Consider the following 24,072-nt stretch of genomic DNA (forward strand, 5'->3'; position numbering starts at 1 on the left):
GTGTGTGTGTGTGTGTGTGCATATATACACATACATATACACACATACAGTATATATATTCACACACACACACACACACGATAAACAAATATAAAATAAACAGTGATTTCCCCACGATACACTACTTTTTTTTTTTTTTTTTTGCATTTCACAATTGTACATTTAGATGATTTAGTTCCTGACAACCACTCCACTCTCTGATAACTATGAGAGTGGTTGTTCTGGTCATGTAATTAGTATAATGTTAGGAGTGAAAGGGCTCCACTGAGAGCCGTAAGGGAAAGTTTAAGAAAATGGGGTGACTTTTCTTAGTAGCCAAAGAGTTACCCCGACATTCTCAAGAGTTGGCCAAATTGTTCTGCAAACACTGCTGATACATTCCCTAAACATTTACAATGATTTCCCTAAACAGTCCATGTGTAGCTGTAAAAGTAAATGCGTTCCATCAGTTCGTCTTTACACCATCAGTGGTTCGTCTGCATATCGTCTACATATTGTCTGTATAATGCTTTAAAATGACTAATTTTGTCCTCTGTTTTCATTATGTTTTTAGCAGACAGGGTCTTGAACGGAATTTCAACTCTGCATACATCAGTTGGATTGCAACACCACTCAAATTAAGTAAATTAACCTTTGACCTCCAAGCTGCTTTTAGATTGTATGATTATGCATAGAGTGGTGACTGAGATCACTGTTAAATATTAAATTCACATCTACATATCAATTACCTTTATTGGGGTGAAACGCTCTGATGTCTCGTTGTTCTCATTTTGATTAAGACGAGCAGTTCAAGGTTACGCAGACCTGCAAGAGTCTACATCTCAGACGTGAAGTAATGTACAGTTAATACAAGAGAAAGCCCCTTCTTCACTTCTGTACCCAATCCACCACCCTTTGTCTTGTATATCTTTCCTCTTTGGCTCTTGTTACCCTTTTCTCTGTCTTTCTAAGATCAGATGAGGAAACCAGAGCGGACTGTGAGAGCCAAAACAGACAAACAGCATGAGGGCAAAGTATTAACAAGCCAGACAGTAAAGTGTCGCATCGCAAGAACTTATGTGTTCAAATCCAGCCAGGAAGGGGACAGAAAGAGGAGATATGTCCTGTTGTGAGTGATAATGCTTGAATTATGGGTCGAAGTGGAGAAGAGGAAAGTGTGGAGAGATTAAAGCTTAGGAATAGTGAGAATCTAAGCACGAGAGAGACTGCTTCTCCCTCCAGAGTGTCTTTTGGATGAATATCAAACTTCAGTAGTAGTAGAGAGACCCCCTAACCCCAATGACCCACCTACGCGTCCACCTCCACTTCTGCTCTGTGCAACTCATCTGGTTTAGTGAAGAATACTAATGCTTACAACACATCCCCAGGATAGAGGGGTCGGGATCAGGAAGAAGGGGCCAGACAACCTCACACTGACCTGTGTATTTCAGGAGGGGGCATCGTCGTCAGGATCTGGGGAAAATGTTTGAAAGCGTTATCAGAAGCTTAATGGTGGTGATATTGAAGTCAAGCGACTGTGGCATAGTTCATTCATATTAGATTTTTACATTTCAGTTGTATTTAGGCTTCAGAATTCATAAAAGTTGCGTTCATTCGTGAAGATTATCATGATGAACAAAACATGCATGAATCATAAACTTTTGTCGGTCACAGAGCTTATTTCCTGCAATAATCCAAAAGCCAATGGAAAAATCCTGTTGTGATTTTGTCAAGGGAACCAGGGTGATGCTAACCTCGGGGTTGTCCTACAAAAATTCGTCATCAAAGCAGCACTCTGCAGAGATTTATGTAGAGGAGAGCCACGAAAAATTGGATAAAAGAAGCAGGCCTCTTAGGGCTTTGGTGAACGGTTCACTTTAAAACAAAGAGCTTTCATTTTAACCGTGCTCTTCTGACTCCCTTACCTTCATATTGAGTCATGATGTGGTTCAGAGAAGCTCAAGATGATTTCATTCTGGAGAGGGCATGGAGAGAGTAAAGATAATGTACAGTATGTAATATTCAATCAACATCATTGACTTAATCAGTAACATATAGTGAATATAACTGTCTGTAAGAGAGTTGTGGTGGGAAATAACAGAACAAGAGGGAGATTCAAAGATTCAAGATGTGTCAGAGGTAATGGGGCTGCCTCTCTGGGGCTGCTTGATTATTAATGACAGTGTGGCAGAAACCTAATCTGACTACACGCTTTCCTGTCTGCTCTAAGTTGTGGGAGAACACCAAACAGGCTGATGCAAGACTGAAAGCGTAAAAAAAAGTGTCTGGAAAACATTCTGAACACCGATTCTTCATCTGATACACTCAAGTTGGTGCAAGCAGAAGCGTCATGCCTTCATGCATACCCTCAGTCAATTCTGAGCCAAGAGGATTTTAAATAAAACTCCCAAAACATTATTACAGTAGATAAAAATAAATATTACACACACATACACACACCATTGTGTAGCTCAAACTCACTTTTTTTCCCTCACTAAAGCAGTTGTTAACTATGTTAACCAAGATGCCAACATATATATAAAAAAATGCATGATCGCAGATACGCCGAAATTGACTGCTATCAGAGTTTGGCAAAAATAGTTACAATAAACATTTCTACATTGTCACAAAAAAAATCTATTTCAAATAAATGCTGTTTTAAAAAAACACATTCTATTTATCAAATAGCATACATATACACATACACACACACAGTATATCGCTTGATGGACACGTCATGAACATGGCCTTGAGACATAGACGCTAAACCTCCCTCCTCCTGAGTGTCTGGCTTACATTTTACACACAACCTTTCCTAATGAAACACACCGTCATTCATCCACACTGTTCGCACGGTTAAACTAAGAATGAAAAGCCAAGAGTGGCACCATCACAAGAGACCTGGGAACTCTGAGAGAATCCTGAGAACCCCTGACACATGGGGAAAACAAACAAAAATGAATGTAACTAAATGAATCACCATAACGACAAAATGAATAGAGAACAGAAAAAAAACTAAGAGGAGCTGCTGGACGTCTCACCCCAGGATCTGACTCAAAGAGATCAGGAAGTGTGCTAAGTGAGCAAGGCATCAAAATGTTTTCTACACAATGGTTACAGCCTCAGACAGACAAGTGCTAAGGCGCGGCGGCACCAGTGCTGATTAAGTTTAAAGTACTTGTCTTTCTTTTCCCCCAGCTGCCCGACTCGCTCTCTCATTTCCTCATTTTACTTCTGCCAAACCTGCTGAGCTCTGTCCTGGCTGTAAGTGGCACTGGCTTTCTGACAGGCCTGTTGCGACTAAGATGGTAATCAGAGGAGTTTGGTATAATGGTCTCTACCTGACACACACAATACTGTTGTAATAATAATAAGGATGTGTTTATGACATCTCAGCATTCCCACGGTTCACCAGATGAGCAGTCCTGTGACACACTTCCTGTGTTTGACATTTTAAAGGTAAAGAAGTGAGGGAGAAATGGATGGAGAAGTGAGTAAGGATGTGCTCAAGCATATTTTGACAGTGACATTTTGCACTTTTTTCTTGTTCCAAGACTTTTTTTCTTTTTTAAATTCTATGTCGAAAGGAATAGTTAAATTTAAAGTAAGGTTTGCTCTTTTTCCAATTTAAATAAATAGATGTTACACTTCAAAAAGGACACAAAAGCACAATAAAAACAAAAAGGTCCATATGATCTTTGCTCTGTAATGCAAGCCCGAGAGAAATGTAACAAAATATAAAGACACAACTCAAATGGAAATAAAAATGTCAACATTTACTCATGTCATTCCCAACCATAACTTACCATACTTTCTTCCGCTGAATAAAAAAAGACATCGAGACAAGTTGGTAACCAAACAGACTGTAATTTTATTGAGGGGGGTATGTTCTTTGTTTTCTTGAAGATTGATATACACTAGGAATGACATGAAGGTGATTAAATGACAATTTTCTTATTTTTTTTTTTATGAACTATCCCTTTAAAATCATTTTTCACCAATAACCTTCTCCTTCAGTGAGTAGGTAACGGCGGTGTAACTTGGAGTCATTGAGCTTGAGAACCGGATCAGTCGGATTAAGAAATGAGACTTTGAAGCTTGACAAAAGTTTTGAAACGGTTTTGTATTGTGAAGTATGGAAAAAAAATCTGAAATACATGAAAAAACAAGGCAAGAACAAAACTAACTGAATTAATTGAATCAAATAATCATCAATGCACCTTGATTTTAATTTGTATTTAAGTGGACCGTAGGACTAAACTAAATACAGTAACAGTACATGGTGAGAGACTTGACACTGCCTGACTGTAAACCAATGTGCTACAATAACCTAATGACAACAAAGCATGCATTTAGTGACATATCTTTATCTCTTAAATGTCTGAAAAGACCTCACCAGTTCACCCAATAAATGACAATTCTGTCAACATTTACGCACTCTTATGTTGTTACTAGTCATGCGCCAAAATTATTTTTCAAGAGCAATACAGAAAAATTAAAGTTAAATTTGGTCAGAAACTGAAAATAAAGTTTGGGTAAATAAATTTGGGTCACTTCAGGATGTAATGTTCTCAGATGATAAATTAAAGCAGTCATAGTCTTGATATTTCAAACTAATTTTACATTCTGCTACTTTAGCTTTCTTTTGCACACATTGAAATGTGTCCAAACTGCTGACATATTTACTCTGCTGTACTTTTCCACCTTATGTGTACAAAACAGACGGTGAAACTGTATCATCTGAGAAGCGCAAACTAAATGTCATTAATTCTATCCAGACTATCTATTGGCCCATTTCGGCCAAATATCCTGGGCTGCTGAAACTAGCGGTTAGAACCACTATAGTGGTCAGAAACCCATTAAGTTGGAGGAGGTCTGTTGAGCACCAAAAATAAACAAGTACCATTAGTCTGAATGACTTGTGTTCTGTATTCTAACTATACAAAAGAACTGAATTATGACAGATTTTCATTTTTGAGTGAACTAATATTGTCTGAAATGCCATTTCCGCTAACCATTGCACATCAATTTCAATGAAATTCAATTGTGGAAATGCTGCTGTTAGACTTCCAAGACTCTTGACTAATCAGCTCAGACGGAGTATATTCTCACGTATGTTCTTTCCAAATGCCTGCCCTACAACAGCTAGTCCTTGTGGACAGGGCAATAAAGCAAATTGGAAGATGGAAGGAAAACAGGATAGAGGAAAAAGAGAGATGAAACTGAAGGAAAGCAGTAAGCTTTTCTGCACACATTGGACTATACTGTACATTATTAAAAGCTCTGTCTACAGAGACCCTGAGGCTTTGATCAGACAAGAGCACTTACTAAAAAGGCTAAATAAATCCTCACAGCTCTGATTTTAATGTAAAAATCTCAATAGGGAATGAGCTAAAAAAGTAAAAGTTCCAAAAATATCAAAATATATTAATTTTCTATTTAAATAAAATCAATTTGGGCCCTCTGAACATCACATGACCCACCCCCCCCCCCACCCCCCATGTATATGGTTAATAGCGTGCTGATTAAACTAGATGCAGAGGAACAGGCCAATGGAATACAGTGTGCTAAGTTACAAAATACAAAAATGTGTACTTTGAGCACAGAAAAATAATGTCCATCCCTTAGGTTTCTATAAACTAATGTTAAAAATACACCAAGAAGTGGTCAATACCACCAGACCACTTGATTGGCAGTCTGAAACACTATCTCAGCGGCGGCTAAACAATCAGACGTTTGCTGAATTTCTGAGTGCAATTACACACTTCAGCTATATCCACCACAAAACAAAAACAAATCTATATGCTTCCACTTTAGTCTCCAAGAATAGATATGTCAAGACAAATATAGCATTCCCCATCACCATCTACAGCCAAAAATAAAAAATACACAATAAAATGAAATCTATCACAGTTCTTCCAAGTCTTTCCCTTAGTCCTTGTTCCTTTTGTCCTGTTAGGTGCCACCACTCAGGAATGAGTCCAGCTAATGGGCACCCACTGAGCTTCTGTCTCCACTTTCCTGAGCGCCTGCTTGAGCTCATTGAAGGCGATCGTGAGGTCATCGTTCACGATGACCTTTTCAAAGAGGTGACCGTACTGGTTTTCCATCATCTGAGCAGCACCGATCATCTCCTGGAAGTCCTCCTCCTAAACAATAAACACATTCATTCAAAGTTAATTTTAAAGACATAAAATATGCCCCCCAAAAAAGTCCAAAACGCTTTCCCACAGTACTCTGAAAACCAGCTTCCAAAAAGGACTTTCATAGATACCCATAACATCGACTTAATTAAAAACTATTTTTTTGGTTTATAATAAAACTGCTTTAGATGCAGAAATACAGAAATATATACATGTGATAAAAGATAAAACTATAAACTGATATTTAATGTTCAACAGAGGTGGTGCACAGTTAAAGTTATAGTTTGAGGTCTGGATCTCCAGTGGTTTTGATCACAGGAACAGTTGAGTGAATAAACAGACAACACTTTTATACCCTGGCATTGGCACTTAAACACCCAACAAAACAATCAACAGTAATTATTCATTAAATATTTTTACCAATCAAAAAAAACAGACATTGCTGAAAAACTGTAGAAAAACACAAGAGGCTAAAATCGGACATACTTTACAACAAACACATCAACCTCTTACCACCAAGTACTCTTTTTTTTACATGATATTGCAGTCTTGATACAGGCTAGTTATGGACTTTCTAACATGACCTTTGACCTTTCTGGGGTTGTGTGTCCTAATTAAGTGTTTATGTGGGCAATCTTGGCATTTGGTTCCAGTCTCAAAGAACATGGCAGGGTCTGAGTGGCTTTACCAATATAGACTAAACTTTTACAAAACAAACACAGGACACATACTGAGAGCGATATGATGCTATAAAACAAGTGTAAAGTAAAAAAAAAATGAAAGTTACGTGACATTCAGCCAAGTATCGTGACCCATACTCAGAATTTGTGCTCTGCATTTAACCCATCCAAAGTGCACACGCACAGAGCAGTGAACAAACACACACACTGTGAACACACACCCGGAGCAGTGGGCAGCCATTTATGGTGCAGTGCCCGGGGAGCAGTTGGGGCTTTGATGTCTTGCTCAAGGGCACCTCAGTCATGGTATTGCTGGCCCGAGATTTGAACCCACAACCCTAGGGTTAGTAGTCAAACTCTCTAACCACTAGGCCACGACTTCCCATATTGCCACTCTCATATTGCCAGTCTCTAAATTAGAAGCTATTAAGCACATAGAAAGTGTGGAAATGTTGAAATTTGGCATTAGCAGACAAGACAGTGGCAAGCTTAGTGAAACCATGGTGCATGGCCATTGTTAGACGCCAACTTCCCCTCCCACTATCTGTTGAAGCCTTCCCATCTCTCCCAGTACTTCTTTCTTGATCAAGAGTTGAGATTTAGTCAACATTTCAGTTTAATTTGGGTCACAGAGCTGCTGGCATTCTGAAAATTACAGCAGTCTCTCAACCTGACAGTTATTGGCAGAACGCTTCAAAAGTCGCAGTTCATTGACCAAGACATGGCTTTAATAAAGCTCTGGTTCAAAGTGGTGGATTAGCTTGTGTTTGGCCCAAGGTCTGAACTAATTTTTTCGTCATTCTGTCATCAAATAAAAACCTCATGCTAATTGAGGTATAACAGATATTGTGCCTCTAGGGGAGTGTCATTACCAAATCTGATCAGTTTCAAGGGTTTAAATCCATTTTTCCTCTGCATTTCTTTCTGATTGATTATTTCCCAAAGGCTCTAATGCACGTTCTCACTCAACATCCAGGTCTTCCCTCCTCGAAAATAGAAGAGTTTCTTGAGTACTAAGCTCCCTCCACAGTCTGTTTATCTATCAATCCTTGCCAGAAAATAGATTTTTAATGGATCATATAAAGTGCACCTGCCCTTTAAACCAGTTCAAAAAGGACATCTCTGGGTCGTCAAGAGGTCCCTGTTTTTATATTTCCAAAGTAAAGGCACTTAATCTGTGGACTGGGCTGACTTTCACAGAGCACAGGACAAAAAAAAAAAATCAAAAATACAACAAAAAAACATCCTCCAATTTTAGGATCTCCATTCCTCCATTCCTCATTATGATGATTTAATGCCAGACGATAAAACACTCCACTCTTCCACCTCTGATGACATTTTTATGAAACTCCAAGTTTTCTTTTTTTTTTTGCTACTTCTATAAAAAAGAAAGAGTGATATTTAGATCTTTTACACATTAATGTTATACAGGCAATACTAAAAGGGAGAACAATAGCATGGAAGACTGGATTCACAGAAACAGAGGGATGCCTGTTTTCTTGCACAGAGCCAACAGCACTCAAATTCATGGCTCTAACAGACACAGCGTCTCTTTGGGAAAGAAATACTGTGACATTTCATCAAACACAATTTTTCTTACGTACCTAAAATTGGCTGAATCTGGGTGCCTTTAACACTGTCAGGGTTTATAATGCATTTTTGGTAAGTTTGTTTGGATTGTTTGGACAGCCTTTGGTACAGTTGCTCTTACAACAGAGATAGCCAGGGCAGCATTACCGCTGACAATGGCATAACTCTTGTGATTTTGGGGAATTTAAAACTTTGGGGAGTATGGCGTGGTCGAATATTCGCCCATTTAGTTGTTTGAATTAAGATGACCAGTATCTATTTAGTTTCAAAGTTGTTGGAATAATGTAGGGCTGAAACGATTCCTCTAGTAACTCGAGTAACTCGATTACAAAAAATGACCGAGGCAAATTCCTCTGCCTCGAAGCCTCTTTTAATTTATTTTAAATCTCACGTCAGGTTCTGACAACGCGTTTACGTCACCCACAAAGCGGAAGGAGACACAAGCACTGCGTCCGAATTCGCATACTGCAAGAAGTCAGCAGTGTTTTGATTTGAGGGCGCGGGCAAATGTAAAGAGAACGTCGTGGCATTGTGTCCATTGCAAGATAGAGCTGGCATACCACAACTAAGGCCCGATGATTTCCGCGATGCAGAAAACGCGGAGGGAATCGCGGAATCCAGTCATAAAAACGGAATTTACATGAATTTGCCAAATTTTGAATGAATTAATAAAAAATAGGTCATTGCACTTACATCAAATCATGATATGGACTAATATCTGTAAATATTAAGTGGGAACAGTCTATTTAAATATGAATCCTGCATGTTCTGCGTGTTTGTGTTAATAAATGGCGCAGAAGCGCGTCTCCGTTTATTCACACACACACTGAAGCGCGCGTGACGCATGCGGTGATTTCAGCATCTGCTGTCACTAAAGACGTGAACACATGAACAACATCTCCAGAACTGCACTGACAGTCACTTCATGAGCATCTGACCGTTTGATTTGAGTAAAACTAGCGTAACATCACATACACAGAACTGTAAAGGTATGTCAACCCGTCAAAATAAAAGTCCGGTTAAAGACTATTGTTCAGCAGAATGTACATAGCCTACTACAAAAAAATAAATAAAATAAAAAAAAATTTTTTTTAAGGTTTAATCACATTTCTTCCATGGTTTATTTTAAATAGTAAATCCCCTTTGTTTGCCAAAAAGTTAAGTTAATTTTCAATAATTAAAAGATAAATTAATGTTTTATGTGTTTAATGTTTAATGTGCATCTCAGAAAATGCTTTATTTAAAACCCCAACTGAATGGCACTTAAATGCACTTAATTCATCTGTCAACTTTATTGTCATTGTTCACAGTACAAGTACAGACAGAGAAACAATGGGTAATAATTAAATGTTTATTTTTGATGTATGCATTCTATGCATTTAAAAAGTAAAAATATTTTTTTCTAAAAAAGGAAACTTAGTTGTTCATTTTAAGAGACCCAGGAGTCTTATTTTCTCTTGCATAATTAATATTGCACTGTAATTAAGCAAAAACACATTTTATCCGATTACTCGAATAATCGATGGAATTTTTGGTAGAATACTCGATTACTAAAATATTCGATAGCTACAGCCCTAGAATAATGTGTATTAGGGCTGCACAATGTCAAAATAAAATAGATATCGGGATATGGCTTAACACAATGGCAAATCATGAATGCTGTGATTTAATTTAATATATGTGTGCTGCGACATCAAGAGTGAAGCCTGGCACTTCATTAACAAGCAAGCAGCTCATGATACAGAGATTCAGTGTCTCAAAGTTGAGCTGCATGTGTGTGCATATATTTCTTGTTGGCATAGCGGGAAAATAAATGTTTGAGGAAATTAAGACAAACTAATAAAAATACAATTTTATTATTATTATCATCATTACTGTTATATTAAATGCTCTTTTTTTTTACAACAGTACTCTTGCAGCATATTTCTTATACTTTAATTGAAATTCATATGTAGTCATATTGAAAATAATCATATTTCACCCTCAAAAACAGTGGGAACAGTGGGAAGTGGAAAGAAATCTTTTTAATAAAACGGATTACTGAAAGAGGTTTCAGTTGATTCCTGTAAAGAGTACTAAAGAGCAAATAACCCTAAAACAATTATTTGCACTCAAATGAAAATTTATTTTACAGCTCTTTTTTTTTTGTATGTTTTTTTTTTTGTATGCATATACAGTACACTCCCCAAAAAACATCACCATCAAAATTCTTCCCAAATATAACTATTCAAGTCATCTGGTGAAAATTCTTTATATCAATATCAATTTATATCACTTCATTATATCAATACATACAACAGCAGAAAAAACAAAACAAAATCACAATGTGTGTGTGTCGCACTGCAGCCTAGATGAACTCAGACAGACAATAATGTGGATGCCATTTATGTTTTAGCAGCTGCTTCTATAAAATCATAATGGATAAACAGACCAAACCTGCTGTGTGAAAATGATTAGCATCCAGTATAGGAATTCCTGTGCAATACTGCCATGAGCTACTATTGCTGATCTGTGTTGTGCAAAAGAAGAAATAGTTGTTGGGTCAATAGGTTGAAAGGTGAGCACATGTTTTGAAATCCTAACTGCATTTGACACAATGTCTCTGCAGTAACAATCGGCATCAAGCCATCTCGGCGTGTGGTGGAGTCGGGTTCCTGGGGTTACTTATGCTGTATCAAGCACACTTGGCCCTGGTGCAGACTCACAGCGAGATACACAGGCAAGAGCTAAACTCTGGGAAAGTCATTAGAAACCCCGCATATTCACACCACATCACACACACAAAGCACAAACTAACGGCAGGACTGGGTAAGGGTCTGGTGTATGTGCTAATTTATTGCATGTGTTTTCTTTGAGTGCAGTCCTACAGGTGTAGTGTGAGCTCATGGGGCTCATATCAGGTTGCCGCTCAGGAGACCAGTTACACAAACACACACGTGATGCGTGCGCACACACACACACACACACACACACACACACACACACACACACACACACACACACACACACACACACACACACACACACACGTTTAAGCAATAACTTTGGTTGGTCCAAAAGGGAAAATGACTATAATAAATGATGTGGATATTTCCAGGAAGTGATGAAATCTATTTCTTATTTCACCAAGAACTATGTGAGATAGTGGAATGAAAATTCAGTGAACACGACCTAAAACCCACAGTGACCTATTGAGAGAGAAAAGAGATCACCTCAAGGATGAGAGAGGATGATAGATGGACAGATTGAAGTCAAAGCTGTGTGTGGTGTGTATTACCGAGAAGGGTTTGGACGAGTTCTTATCGTCTTTGCTTGAGATGACTTTCGCGTTCTTCCTGGTCTCTCTCAAACGCTCGATGGATGGAGGCTTCACAAACACCACATAGGGCTTAAACTCGGCTGTGCGAAGATGCTTTAGCGTCTGATGGAGAAAGATTATGAAAAAAGGGAGCAGGGGGAACCACAGTCATTAAAGCAGCATCACTCATGTCATCATGATTTAGTTTGACACTGATACTTCTGTAAATTATTACTGTTAGTCACAGTTACATTTTGACAGAAAACAGAGCAGCTGATTCACACTGATCTGACTCCACGAGTGAAAATAAAGCACTTATGTCAGACACATTACACTTCAGGTAATCAAGATCTTGAGGAAATCTTCAAAACAATCAGACCACTGAACTTTACAGCATTTTTCATTTGGAGATTTTTCAAATGACTGAATTAAGCATAGGCTCTTAAGTGTATTGTAACATTTTGCAGCATTTTTCTACAATAGTTATGATCTAGTTTGGAAAATCAGCATTTCCACCCTTTTTCTAGCCCTATAATTAAAAAGGATTTTGCCACTGTACATTTAAAGGGATCATTCAATCAAAATGTAAACATGTCGATGTCATTTACTGTTCCGAACGAAAGTAAAAAGTGGCCAAGGGCTACGTCACTCACACAAATCATTCTGCATGTGCACACAGACATTCAGTAAAAACTTCTCAGAGCTGCCCTGCAATTTTTAGCAATTAAAATAGAATCTGAATCTGAAAGAGCTTCTTTGCCTGATATGTTTACACATATGAGGAATTTGTTTTGGTGACAGAAGCTTCCACAGCACATCACTGAATAGCTACATTATCTTTCTCAGCAAGGAACATCACCTGTTTTTGAAACAATTAAATCCACAGCTTTACTGTTAATAGGGAAATAACGTGCAATACTTCTGTTCGGATCTTTGTTTGGAACTATTTTCATTTGAAAAATAGAACAAAACAGACAATATTGTGTCTAAAATGTAATTAACTTAAAGGATTTCTCCACCCCAAAATGAAAATGTAGTCATTAATCACTTACCACCATGCTGTTATTTTTGTTTTCTTCGAACATAACAAGCTCACTTATGGTATGTTAACTACATCATGTTATCAATAAAGTAAACATTTTGAATTTTCACCTCAGTATGAATTTTCACCTCAGTATGTGTGCTGTTAAGCTCATTTGATTTGATTTCTCCATGAAAGCTTCTTCAAACAGGGGACAATTAGTAGAAATAACATTAAATCTCCTGCCTGACCTGAAGACCAAAAAGGAAAAGTGCAAACTCAAACACACTGATCTCAGTATAGATCCAGGAAGAATGGTGTGGAATGTCACACCTGTGAGAAGGGGGAAAATAAATCTGGAACAGAGACTGAAGAATGGAGTGACGCAGAGGGAGGTAAAATGGAGAGGAAGAATGTGTATCTGAGGAACGGAGTTACTCACATGTGGCTGTACATCTAGAAGGCACACCTTGTTCTTGGACAGGACTGAACGTACAGAATCGAAGCTCGTCCCATAGTAGTTTCCCTTATACTCCCCATGTTCAATGAATCTGAGGCATAGGAAAAGACAGAAAGAACAGGAGAGGTTTGATGTAATAACTGATGAGATAAATGCAAAAGCAATGCCCATGAGTCTACGTGACACCACCCTAGAATATAAAGAAAAGCCAATGGACAAGATAATGACAGGAAACTCATAACCCATTGTTTACTTCCAGCCTGTCTTGGTGCTTTCAGTGTAAAAGGCTGCTTAGACATGTTCACCATCACTCGCATTATTCCCCACATGACAATTCCAGACAGTCTGACACAAGGCTCTTTTATATAATCTTCTATGTTACAGTTTAAATCAGTAACACCTGTTTCCTCCCAGCACAGGCAGGCTTGAATGCCAAAAGCAAGAATAAGTGGACTTACCGAGAACACAAAGACAAACAAACACTTTCCCACTGTTTAATCTGCCTCGCTTTCAATCAGTTCATTTGATTTTTTTATTTTATGATCAGCATCACAGCGTGTATTTTTAGGACATACATATTAGCAAGAGATGTGGAAGGATATAGAAAATATTCCAGAAGAATGAGGTCTTACAACAGCACGGTGTCGTAATATTCCATGAATATTTGGTTATGCAACACAGGCCACTAAAATCACCACTACTGAAACTGGTGAAAATGTTCTTTATACTGTATGCACAGGCTTCTTTATCTTTCCCTAAGTATCAATCCAAATGTCTTTGAAGTGAAAACTATAAACACGCTCACACTTTTGGGCCCAGACTGTCTAACAGCAACCTGTGATTGGGCGATCATTTTTAGAAGCTAACGTGACTCCCTGCCACTCTTCTCCTGTTAAACATGTTTTAAAAGTCTGTACACTATCATTGAAGGCAATTTGATGGTGAGCCAAGTTGATTTAGTTGGGTGCTAAAAGGTGGTTTGCTGGTGTTAATGTGACATGTAGGGTTACCCGGAATTCCCAAGGTGACTAAACTTTAATTTTAATGCAGATGTGCCCAAACAGGACTTGTGTCGAGACGTTTGTTGTCATGATGTGGTGCATGTTTTGGATGGTGGGGTGGAGGTTGCTTCTGTGGTTTTTGGGATCATTTAAAGGGTTAGTTCACCCAATAATTAAAATTAATGTAATTAATAACTCACCCTCATGTCGTTCCAAACCAGTGAGACCTCCGTTTATCTTCAGAACAGTTTAAGATATTTTAGATTTAGTCCGAGAGCTCTCAGTCCCTCCATTGAAGCTGTGTGTACGGTCTACTGTCCATGTCCAGAAAGGTAAGAAAAACATCATCAAAGTAGTCCAAGTGACATCAGAGGGTCAGTTAGAATTTTTTGAAGCATCGAAAATATATTTTGGTCCAAAAATAGCAAAAACTACGACTTTATTCAGCATTGTCTTCTCTTCCGTGTCTGTTGTGAGAGAGTTCAAAACAAACAGTTAGTGATATCCGGTTTGCGAACGAATCATTCGATGTAACTGGATCTTTTTGAACCAGTTCACCAAATCGAACTGAATCGTTTTAAATGGTTCGCGTCTCCAATACGCATTAATCCACAAATGACTTAAGCTGTTAACTTTTTTTTAACTCACTCCCTCTGAGTTCAAACAAACCAACATCCGGGAGTAATTCATTTGCTCAAACAGTACACTGACTAAACTGCTGTGAAGAGAGAACTGATGAACACCGAGCCGAGCCAGATAATGACTCGTTCACGAGTCAAGAACCGTTTCTGTCAGACGCGTTCGATTCGAGAACCGAGGAGCTGATGATAATGCTCATGCGTGATTCAGCGTGAAGCAGACCGACACACAGAGCTTCTGAACCAAACTAATTCTTTTGGTGATTGATTCTGTGCTAATGTTATGAGCGTGGGTAAACCGAAGGCTTGAATGAAGGGCAATCATCGCCAATGACGCCATTACGTCGAGCGCAAAAGAACCAGTGAACCGTTTTCTTCAACCGGTTTATTGAATCGAACTGTCCGAAAGAACTACTGGTGATCCGAAAACCGATGCAACCGGTTCTTGACTCATGAACGAGTCAATGTTTTGTTCGTTATCTGGCTCGGTGTTCATCTTCAGTGAGTGTCAGCCACATTTAAAAAAACGTTAACAGCTTAAGTCATTTGTGGATTAATGCATATTGGAGACGCGAACCATTTAAAACGATTCAGTTCGATTTGGTGAACTGGTTCAAAAAGATCTGGATAACATTTAATGATTAGTTCGTGAACCGGATATCACAAACTGCTTTGTTTTGAACTCTCTCACAACAGACATGGAAGAGAAGAAAATGCTGAATAAAGTCGTAGTTTTTGCTATTTTTGGACCAAAATGTATTTTCGTGTGCTTAAAAAAATTCTAACTGACCCTCTGATGTCACATGGACTACTTTGATGATGCTTTTCTTACCTTTCTGGACATGGACAGTAGACCGTACACACAGTTTCAATGGAGGGCTGAGAGCTCTCGGACTAAATCTAAAATATCTTAAACTGTGTTCCGAAGATAAACTGAGGTCTCACTGGTTTGGAACGACATGAGGGTGAGTTATTAATTACATAATTTTGATTATTGGGTGAACTAACCCTTTAAACAACTGTTTTTAGCACTGAGTAGAGTTTCCCTTTGGAACAAGAACGTCATGCTTGCACATGAGAATGGCCGTTTTCTCACTGGAAAGCAGAATAATGAACAATGGGTCAAATATTTCCGTCTGGTTTACAATGTTCCTAGAAATGTATTCATATGTTGGTTCCACATGGTTTTTCCCTAACATTTTCATTCATTGGTTCCATACAGTTTTCAATATCAGTCAGATCAAGTTCAAACAAAATGACTTTTAAAATGTCATATGGTGTAATCAATCGAAATATAATTTCCTCGAATTTCGAACACACAAGTGTACAAATCTTAGTCATTATTAAAAAAACTAATATTTTTCCCAATGTAAACAGTTTCTTTGTTTATTTAAAAGTATATTAACATTTTAAATTCCTAAGTAATAACCTATTATGCCAACTACATAATAAGGACTTGCTTATAATAAAATATTAATTAATTAATAAAACATACAATCAATGACTTTCTACTAAAAATGTATTAATTGATAATGTAAGTCTTTGTATCTGTGAGCTACACGTTTAATGTATTTTTAAATAAATTAATTGGTCCAGACAGATTTTGGAAGCGAAAATGCCTACAGAAGGGGAAAAATGTTTTTTTCCAGCCATGTTGCAGTCCCTTGTGCCCACCTGCTCGATCTTGATAATTGTGGTTTACTCCTTTTGATGTTCATTTCACCACAGAACAAGCCACTGCTTGTTTTTTTCCACCAAAAGGCAGTTAAAATGCCTGGTTTGCTGGTGAGATGACATTCTATATGCATTCCTGTTGTGTTGTTTTATCCTCTGATGAGGGGCTGCAGAAAAACATCCATCACCAGGCCATCCATACAAATCTGAGCTTACGAACCAGTGGGTAAAAGGAGTCTGATCCCCCCTCTCTCGCGCGCACACACAGAAAAACAGACCACCTGTCAACACCCTCTCACTCTCACTTACAGAGAAGGGATCTCAGCCCACATAATGCTGCTACACAAGTAGCACACACTCGCACACAGAATTTGCTTGAAGGAAATGGAATGGAAAAATGGAAGAATAGTGGGCAGCCGAAAGGCAGAGCTGGTGAATGTTTGCCATAGCGTCTGAGACAGACGACATCAGTGAAAACTGTTGAGCAGTGTTTTGACTGGGGTGCTGATTTACTCAAGTTCAGTCAGGGCTCCGGACGATGTGTTGAATACTAACTGGCCACGGAGGCTCCGTCTCTCAGATTTATATCTCTTCCACTGTGGAGTGTTTGTGTCAGGGTTACGGTTGACATAATCACAATCCTGAGGAAAAAAAGGAAGCGGTCCACTAATCTTCAATGATTAATACTGACTATCTGATCTCCACTGTAAACTTTCATAACCCCAATCCAAATCACAGCAGTAATGTTCATACGCTCGTTACAAATAATACACACTAGGGTGTTTCAATCAAAGCGAGACTAAGAAAGATTGTGTTGGAGGGTAACTTACTTGCTGTTCTGAATATCTGCTTCAAAAAGGTGTTTGGAGATAAAATGATACTCCACTCCATCACTTTCCTGATGTCTCTTCGATCGAGAGGTATCTGTGAAAGATAAAGTGAAGTGAAAGCCATTTTAATTGTTGGAAATCTTACATGTGATCAGAAGTTTTTCTCAGATGGTTTTTTGTAGTTTCACACTTAATGATTGAATAGAATATGATGATTGACTCATGATGATCTGAACAGATTTCAAAACACATCATGCACTTGCTGACTTCATAAATGGTTACACAGAAAAACTGCACTATATTTTTTAAAATCAGGGGCAAAATCTGGGCAAAAGTTGTAGTGTATTCTAGCTTTTACAAAACACAAGTCACAACTGTATAACCACATCCACATAACCAGACAAACAAAGCTCTAGTAAAGAAAACTCGAATAATGAATAAAATGACATTAGGGCTGGATATCTCAACAAATTGACTGCGAACAAAACAGTAAAACAGAATTAAAAGAACTGGCTCGAAAGAGTCAATTGTATTGGAAATTGGGCTACACTGGTGCATGTTTTGGATAAACTTAACATAACTGGTTCATAAGAGTCAATTGTTTGTGAATTTAACTACACTCTAATCAATCGGAAAAACTATATTTTTACCCAGCTCTAAGCAGCATTAGATACTGTGTCCCTAACTGAAAGACAACAGTGGAATCGAAGCAGGGTTTCTTAGAGCACAGTGGTGGAGTAAGTTAATGGTTGAAGGTGATTCAAGAAGAACATGTGAAAAAATGTTCATTACAGACATTTCCTTGATTAAAGGGAGTTTCCCTTGGGCACTTTATTTCCCACTTCATTTTATTTAAAGTTAACCACCTCTCCAAGGTCTTGGCTCTTCTCACCACGAGGCTTCTAAAGGGCAGTGTGAGTGTAACGCTATTTGTAAAGCCCCAGGAGCACACTGTACAGTACCAGCAGTGAGTTTACTCTGTCCCTCATTAGCTGCGTTCCTGCTTTCAGCTGCTTATAAACTCCTGTCTTTAAATCAGACGGCGCGTGCCAGTCCAGCCAGCATGGCTCCGCCGGGTACAGCCAGGGTCAGAGTCTGCCGTGCGGAGAGACACATCGGTGTGTTTAATGAGTGTCGGGGAGGTCAAAGGTCACTGGAGAACACACCTCCGACAAATCGTCTGCAAGCCGCCAGCAGCTCCAAAACAAACTATAAAACTTTATCACCATTCCAACTCGCTGTCTTCCAAGTTTTTCTTCCCTCATTTTTTTCCTTCTGCATTTTCAAGGCCCCTATTGCTCTATCTATTAATCATGACATGTATGGGTAATTTTCCTGTATTTTTGAAATAATAAATAAACCCATTACAGTTCAAAGTCTTTTTGTTTATATTTTTTTTAATAAACAAATACTTTCATTCAGCAAGAATAAATTAATCAAAAGTGTTTGTAAAGGGTACCGACATATATAATATTAATAAATAAATAAATAAATAAATAAATAAATGCTGTGCTTTGAACTTTCAATACAAAAAAAACCTGAAAAAAAGTGTATCATGGTTCTTCACAAAAATCTTAATCAGAACTATCATTCACAACTGTAATAATAATAAACCATTTGCAAATTTAACATTTGCAATATTATTTTTTCAATATTACTACATGTTGTATTTTTGATCAAATAAATGCAGCCTTGGTTATTGTCAGAGCAAATAAATAAATAAAAACACAACAACAACAACAACAAAAAACGACTACAGAAAAAAAAAAGTCCTCAAAAAAAAGAAAAAAAAGAAACAGCGACTGTCTAATTTTTTTTCCTCATTTAGTTTGTAGGTGGACACCTATTCCTATAGATAATGACAGACAGAGAGAGAGAGAGAGAGAGAGAGAGAGAGAAGGGAGAAAGTATGGTTTGGGTGGGATAGGAGTAAATTATTACTCAACCCATCACAAATTTGATGAAGAGGCATCCCCCTTTCCTGATGACAGCCCACCACAGACATAAGATAACCTGTTATTATACCTCCAACTGTTGGTGCTCACAAAACAAAGTAAAAAAAAGAAATAGAATATATTAAATCCGGCATTAGCTCTGTGGCATAGAAAATGTTTTTGGTGTGGCAAAAGAATTTGAAATTCATTCTGAGATCATGGAAAATAGCAGTAAAGGCTGCAAAGGAGACAAAATGTTCAAGTGCTCTCAACTACTCGTATTCTACAATCTCACTAGTGTTGCTGCCACAAATGGTTTGCATTTTAAAAGATCCAGTTGTTGGAAATGTGAAGCAATTGTTCACGTTGGTCTTCTTTAGAGAATTTAAAGAAATATATTTAATGTTTAATCACTCCATTTTAACAAGGAGAGTCAGAGCTGGCAGGATTTAAATAAAAGGGGAAAGATGACAAAAAATCTCTTTTCAAAACAGTCACTTTCCAAGAATCCACTGCTTTAATCTAAATCCTCGTAAGGTCTCAGGGAAGGTCTCTAAATATGCATTTTCTCCATAGTGTCAGTCTGCTTGAATACATAAATTGCAAGTTTATTTATATGTCCAAAAATATCTGCTCTGGTCTATTTCCCTGGATCATGTGCTTATGGATGCTGTAGGGAGTGAAGGGTAGAGACAGTCATGAGCTCTGCTGCTGGGGACAGGGGAATGTGTCAAGTAGAGCTGTGACAGTCTGATGAGGTGAGAGAGCCATTGTCACAAAGGTAACTACCCCCCCACCCCCCCAAAAAAAATCCACAAAAATGATCCAGTCTCATACTTTGTTGCATACACACGCGCGCGCGCGCGCACACACACACACACACACACACACACAAGCACTTACGTGGGATGGTGACACTAAAATGTTGTGGATCGGATATCAACAATTTCCTTTTGAGCTCATTCAAACCAACACCAGTAGGACCTAGATAAGCAAACAGAGAGAGACATTAATATCTTGCTTAACTTATTTTTGCATGATGCTCTTTTTATTATTTTTTTTTTTCTATTGTATTTATATTTTTGGCATTAATTAAAAATGTATTTTTAAAAATACATGACTGTCCAAAAGTTTGGGTAAGACATTAATACTTTTAAAGACTTTAACATGGTTACGAAATATTTCTATGTCAAACAAATGCTGTTCTTCTGAACTTCATATTTATTAAAGAATCCTGTTTTTATTTTCATCTATAGTTTCCATAAAAATATTATACAATACAATGTGTTTACAGTATCAGCATATTAGACTGCTTTCTGAAGGATCTTTGACACAGAAAACAGTCATTTTTTTAATTGTAAAAATTAATGTAAAAAAATTTCCCTAGATGCTGCCTTGGTGAGCATAAGCTGATCTTGCTGACCCTAAACCATTGATAGGTAGTGTATACAATTATACAATAATTTGGGCCAAGATTCACACGTGAATTCAGACAGTCAAGCGTGATATTTCTATTAGCCGCTAATGATTGCTATGAGACATGCACAAATCAAAATCTATATGTTAGAGAACACAAAACAGATGTTTTTCATACTCGCTGAGAGAATACACATTTTCATTTGATGCCTCATACACTTTCCAATACAAACATGACTTCATAAGAATCCCATGATGGTGCAAAACGTTTATCTTATTCTACTGTAATAGAGGAGAAATGTAAGACGCTGATTTATTATGGTGAGGAAACAGGAGATTATTTCATGTGTTTTAGGGTCACTGAGTAACGTGGAGCCATGTTTATGTGTGTATGTACTGTATATAGGTGAAAAAGGAAAAAAGTACACCACAATACATGTTTCCAACCAGTCATTTCATATGCAAACGCTCCTCCACCTTAAAAGGACCCACAAACTTTAACAGTCTTTATTTTCAGGGGATGTTAATCTTCAGACCCCACTAGGCCCTGTCTGCCTGCTTCCAGGCCCACATAAAAACCTTGTCAAAAACCTGGTCTGTAGTCGCTTGGCTATTCTATTCACTCATCAGGTGCACTAAATGAGTTTAAAGCCCTCAGTCACTCATGTCTGCAGCAGCTCGCCGATCTCTGATGTATAGCCACGTGTGTCCAAAAAGCCACAAACAGCGTTGAAACCTGTAGTCAGAGTACAAGCACTGAGCAGCCAGCCAGATCCCTTCAGTCTAAACAGCCTTCAAAATGGGACGGAGGCACGTCAGAGGGGTTAACTGACTTGCCTTCTGCATTTTTTCCTTCTTCTGATTATTTTGTTTGTCATTTGCTTCATTGACCCAAACAAAAACTAGCCCTTTACTCCTCAACAGTCCCAATAAAATAACACATTTGAGTAATTGTTTTTCAATCCAAGTGTATGTGTGTGCTCACAGGGGCAGGTTGCAGCAGCTCTAAAAGGGTCCGTATTCATTAAGGCACTCATTAGGGGAGAATATGAAAGGCTTAATAACTTCCAGGCCAAGTGCGGAGCAGATACAGTTAACCCTGAGGAGCTGCTAGGCTGGCTGAACGTGGGGGGCAGCTGTCCAACCTTCTCTCAACACTCATGTCCTCATACAGTATTATCACCAAGTGTGTCTGATAAATAACCTCTCTTATCATTTGTGTGTGTAATAAGTTCGCAATTTACATTATCTGGCGAGCTTAAGCATTTGGAGAGACTGGGCACTATGATACTTGTACAGGAGGACCCTGCCAACTGCTCAAATGTGAAAAATTACACTTGATAGTTCTAGGAAGAAACAACACATTGCAGCCCAAATTGTAATGTTCAATTATAAAAGCCCAGACAGAGATGTTTGGAAAGAGAATGAAAATTCTGATATAAAAGGAAATAAAGAATCTGATCCATAGTTTAAACTGACCGGTCCTTTAGATCATAATTTTCCTCAATGGTCATTCTAGTGTTCCACCGTTATTCTGTCTGGGTCTGAACGATCACTTTATCAACTGAAATCTCTTCAATCTTAACTCAAACATGTACAAAAAACAGATCATCTGCTATGTTAAATAATCAGGTTTCAGTTAAAACACTACAGTGGGCTTGCAAAGCAGCACACATGTTAAACGTGTTGATTTTGGCCGCTCGATTAATATGTATCCAAACAGATCAGATCTTGATTCGTCTGGAAAGTTGTTTGAAACCAAAACACAAACCATGGGTCAGTTGTGTTAGAGAAAGCAAAAGGGAATAGGACCATTTTGTTCCGACTTTGCCTGACCCTGCAGTCCACAGGCAGGGGTAAACACCTAATGGGAGTGTAAAAGTTGAATGTGCTTTCAAATGAATCACTTTCATTCAAACTGCAAACACAAAGGCAAGAAAGTTCAGAAGAATAACTACATTACTAGCATAAAAAGAGATAGATGTATGGGCAAAAAAGATTCAAATGGCATCATTGATGGCTGCATTATTAAACGCAATAAAACAACCGACAAAAAGCATGAAATAAAGACAGACAGGAAAAAAATAATAAAAAGTGCAGGCCAGGAAAAGCTAAAGCATGATCTCAAAGGACAGAATAACAGTTCAGAGAAAAAACACAGCAGAACCTTTTTCAACATCCTTGGTTTTGTCACGACTGATACATCCATGATGCTGCCCTCCACCTTGAGACAAAATATTTGGGTTAGTCTGACTGTATGAGTTGCAAATTACCAGAGGGCCATCCTGACAGTAGAAAAAGCTTGAATAATTAAACAGACCACCTTGTGCACTCACCTACACAGGCATGTGAACACACACCCCATTAATTACATGCACCAACAAAACTGTGATGGAATCCATATGCTGTGTAGCATTCACAAACACATGGCCTGGTTTACTGCAGTGAACCATGACAAAACACCAGCGCTGCGAATGAAGTGTCTTCAGAGGGTCAGGTTGAGTCCCACAGCAGAACAGGATTTACAGTCGATCACCGTTGTGGTTAAAGCACTGTTTGTGTATAGCCTCAAAATATAGTTTTGAACTTTTGAAATTCCTTTTGTATTTTTACATTATTGAAAATGGTCATTTGGACAAAAAAAAAACACTTTTCAAATAACAAAGTTGTTACACTTACCAACTAACAAAACAAGTCTGTGCCTGTCTCCGTGTTTTCTGCGGTAGACCGTCACCTCTTCATAAGTGGGTACATCAGCTGTGTCGTAATGCTCATTTCTTTTACATTCATACATCGATTTATTTGTCTTCTTATCTCTTCTGCTGAGACGAAAACTCCTCCGTAGACCCGCTGGAGAGGAAGAGAAAAACAAATAAAGAAAAGAACAACAAGCTCGTCTCACATTCTTGTGTGCATTTGAGAATGAGGATCTAATGTATACATAGAAGTCTTATTGGAACTTAACACTCTCCTACACTTACTCATTCTTTACTGAGACATTCGCCCTGCCTGCTGCATCTGTATAATTTTGAGGTTGTGGTCAGTGATAAATATGCTTTTTGGAAGTAGGCCTGATATAACAAGCTGATTTGGTGCTCAATAAACATTTATTACTTTAATGTTGAAAACAGTTGTTGCATAATATTGTATTTATTGTTTTTATTTTTTGTGGTCTAAACTTATGAACAGTACTGTACATGCATAATCCTTATCTTCTTGAGCCACTTTTAAAGGTGCTATATAAATTTTTTGTACTAGATTTACTTTTCTTCTAAAAATATTTTTGTAATTTTTATTTTTGACTGGCTTTCCTGTGTTTATTCATCAAATATTTTGGTGCATTGGTTACTCTTAGTGTCAAGTGTTTAGGTCTATTCGTTTCATATACCACATTTTACCATATCTAAA

The 24,072-nt window shown here is 37.9% G+C and overlaps 1 protein-coding gene across 2 annotated transcripts in view; it reads right to left on the reverse strand.

The window, feature by feature from the left end:
* Window positions 1-5,608: 5,608 nt before the first annotated feature.
* LOC132121477 (MAGUK p55 subfamily member 7-like) overlaps window positions 5,609-24,072 on the reverse strand; it is a 135,521-nt gene continuing 117,057 nt past the window's right edge. The window contains exons 12-18 of one of the 2 annotated variants that reach the window (XM_059530892.1): window positions 23,344-23,514; window positions 22,832-22,888; window positions 20,152-20,232; window positions 17,315-17,408; window positions 13,154-13,262; window positions 11,670-11,813; window positions 5,609-6,128 (exon numbers count right to left, since the gene is read on the reverse strand). In XM_059530892.1, the coding sequence (XP_059386875.1) occupies window positions 5,949-6,128; window positions 11,670-11,813; window positions 13,154-13,262; window positions 17,315-17,408; window positions 20,152-20,232; window positions 22,832-22,888; window positions 23,344-23,514 (836 nt within the window). In that variant the 3' untranslated portion in view covers window positions 5,609-5,948. The remainder of the gene's footprint in view (window positions 6,129-11,669; window positions 11,814-13,153; window positions 13,263-17,314; window positions 17,409-20,151; window positions 20,233-22,831; window positions 22,889-23,343; window positions 23,515-24,072) is intronic. The other variant, XM_059530893.1, reaches the window with a different exon arrangement.

The sequence above is a fragment of the Carassius carassius genome, chromosome 39 (assembly GCF_963082965.1).
Source record: "Carassius carassius chromosome 39, fCarCar2.1, whole genome shotgun sequence".
Lineage (NCBI taxonomy): Eukaryota > Metazoa > Chordata > Actinopteri > Cypriniformes > Cyprinidae > Carassius > Carassius carassius.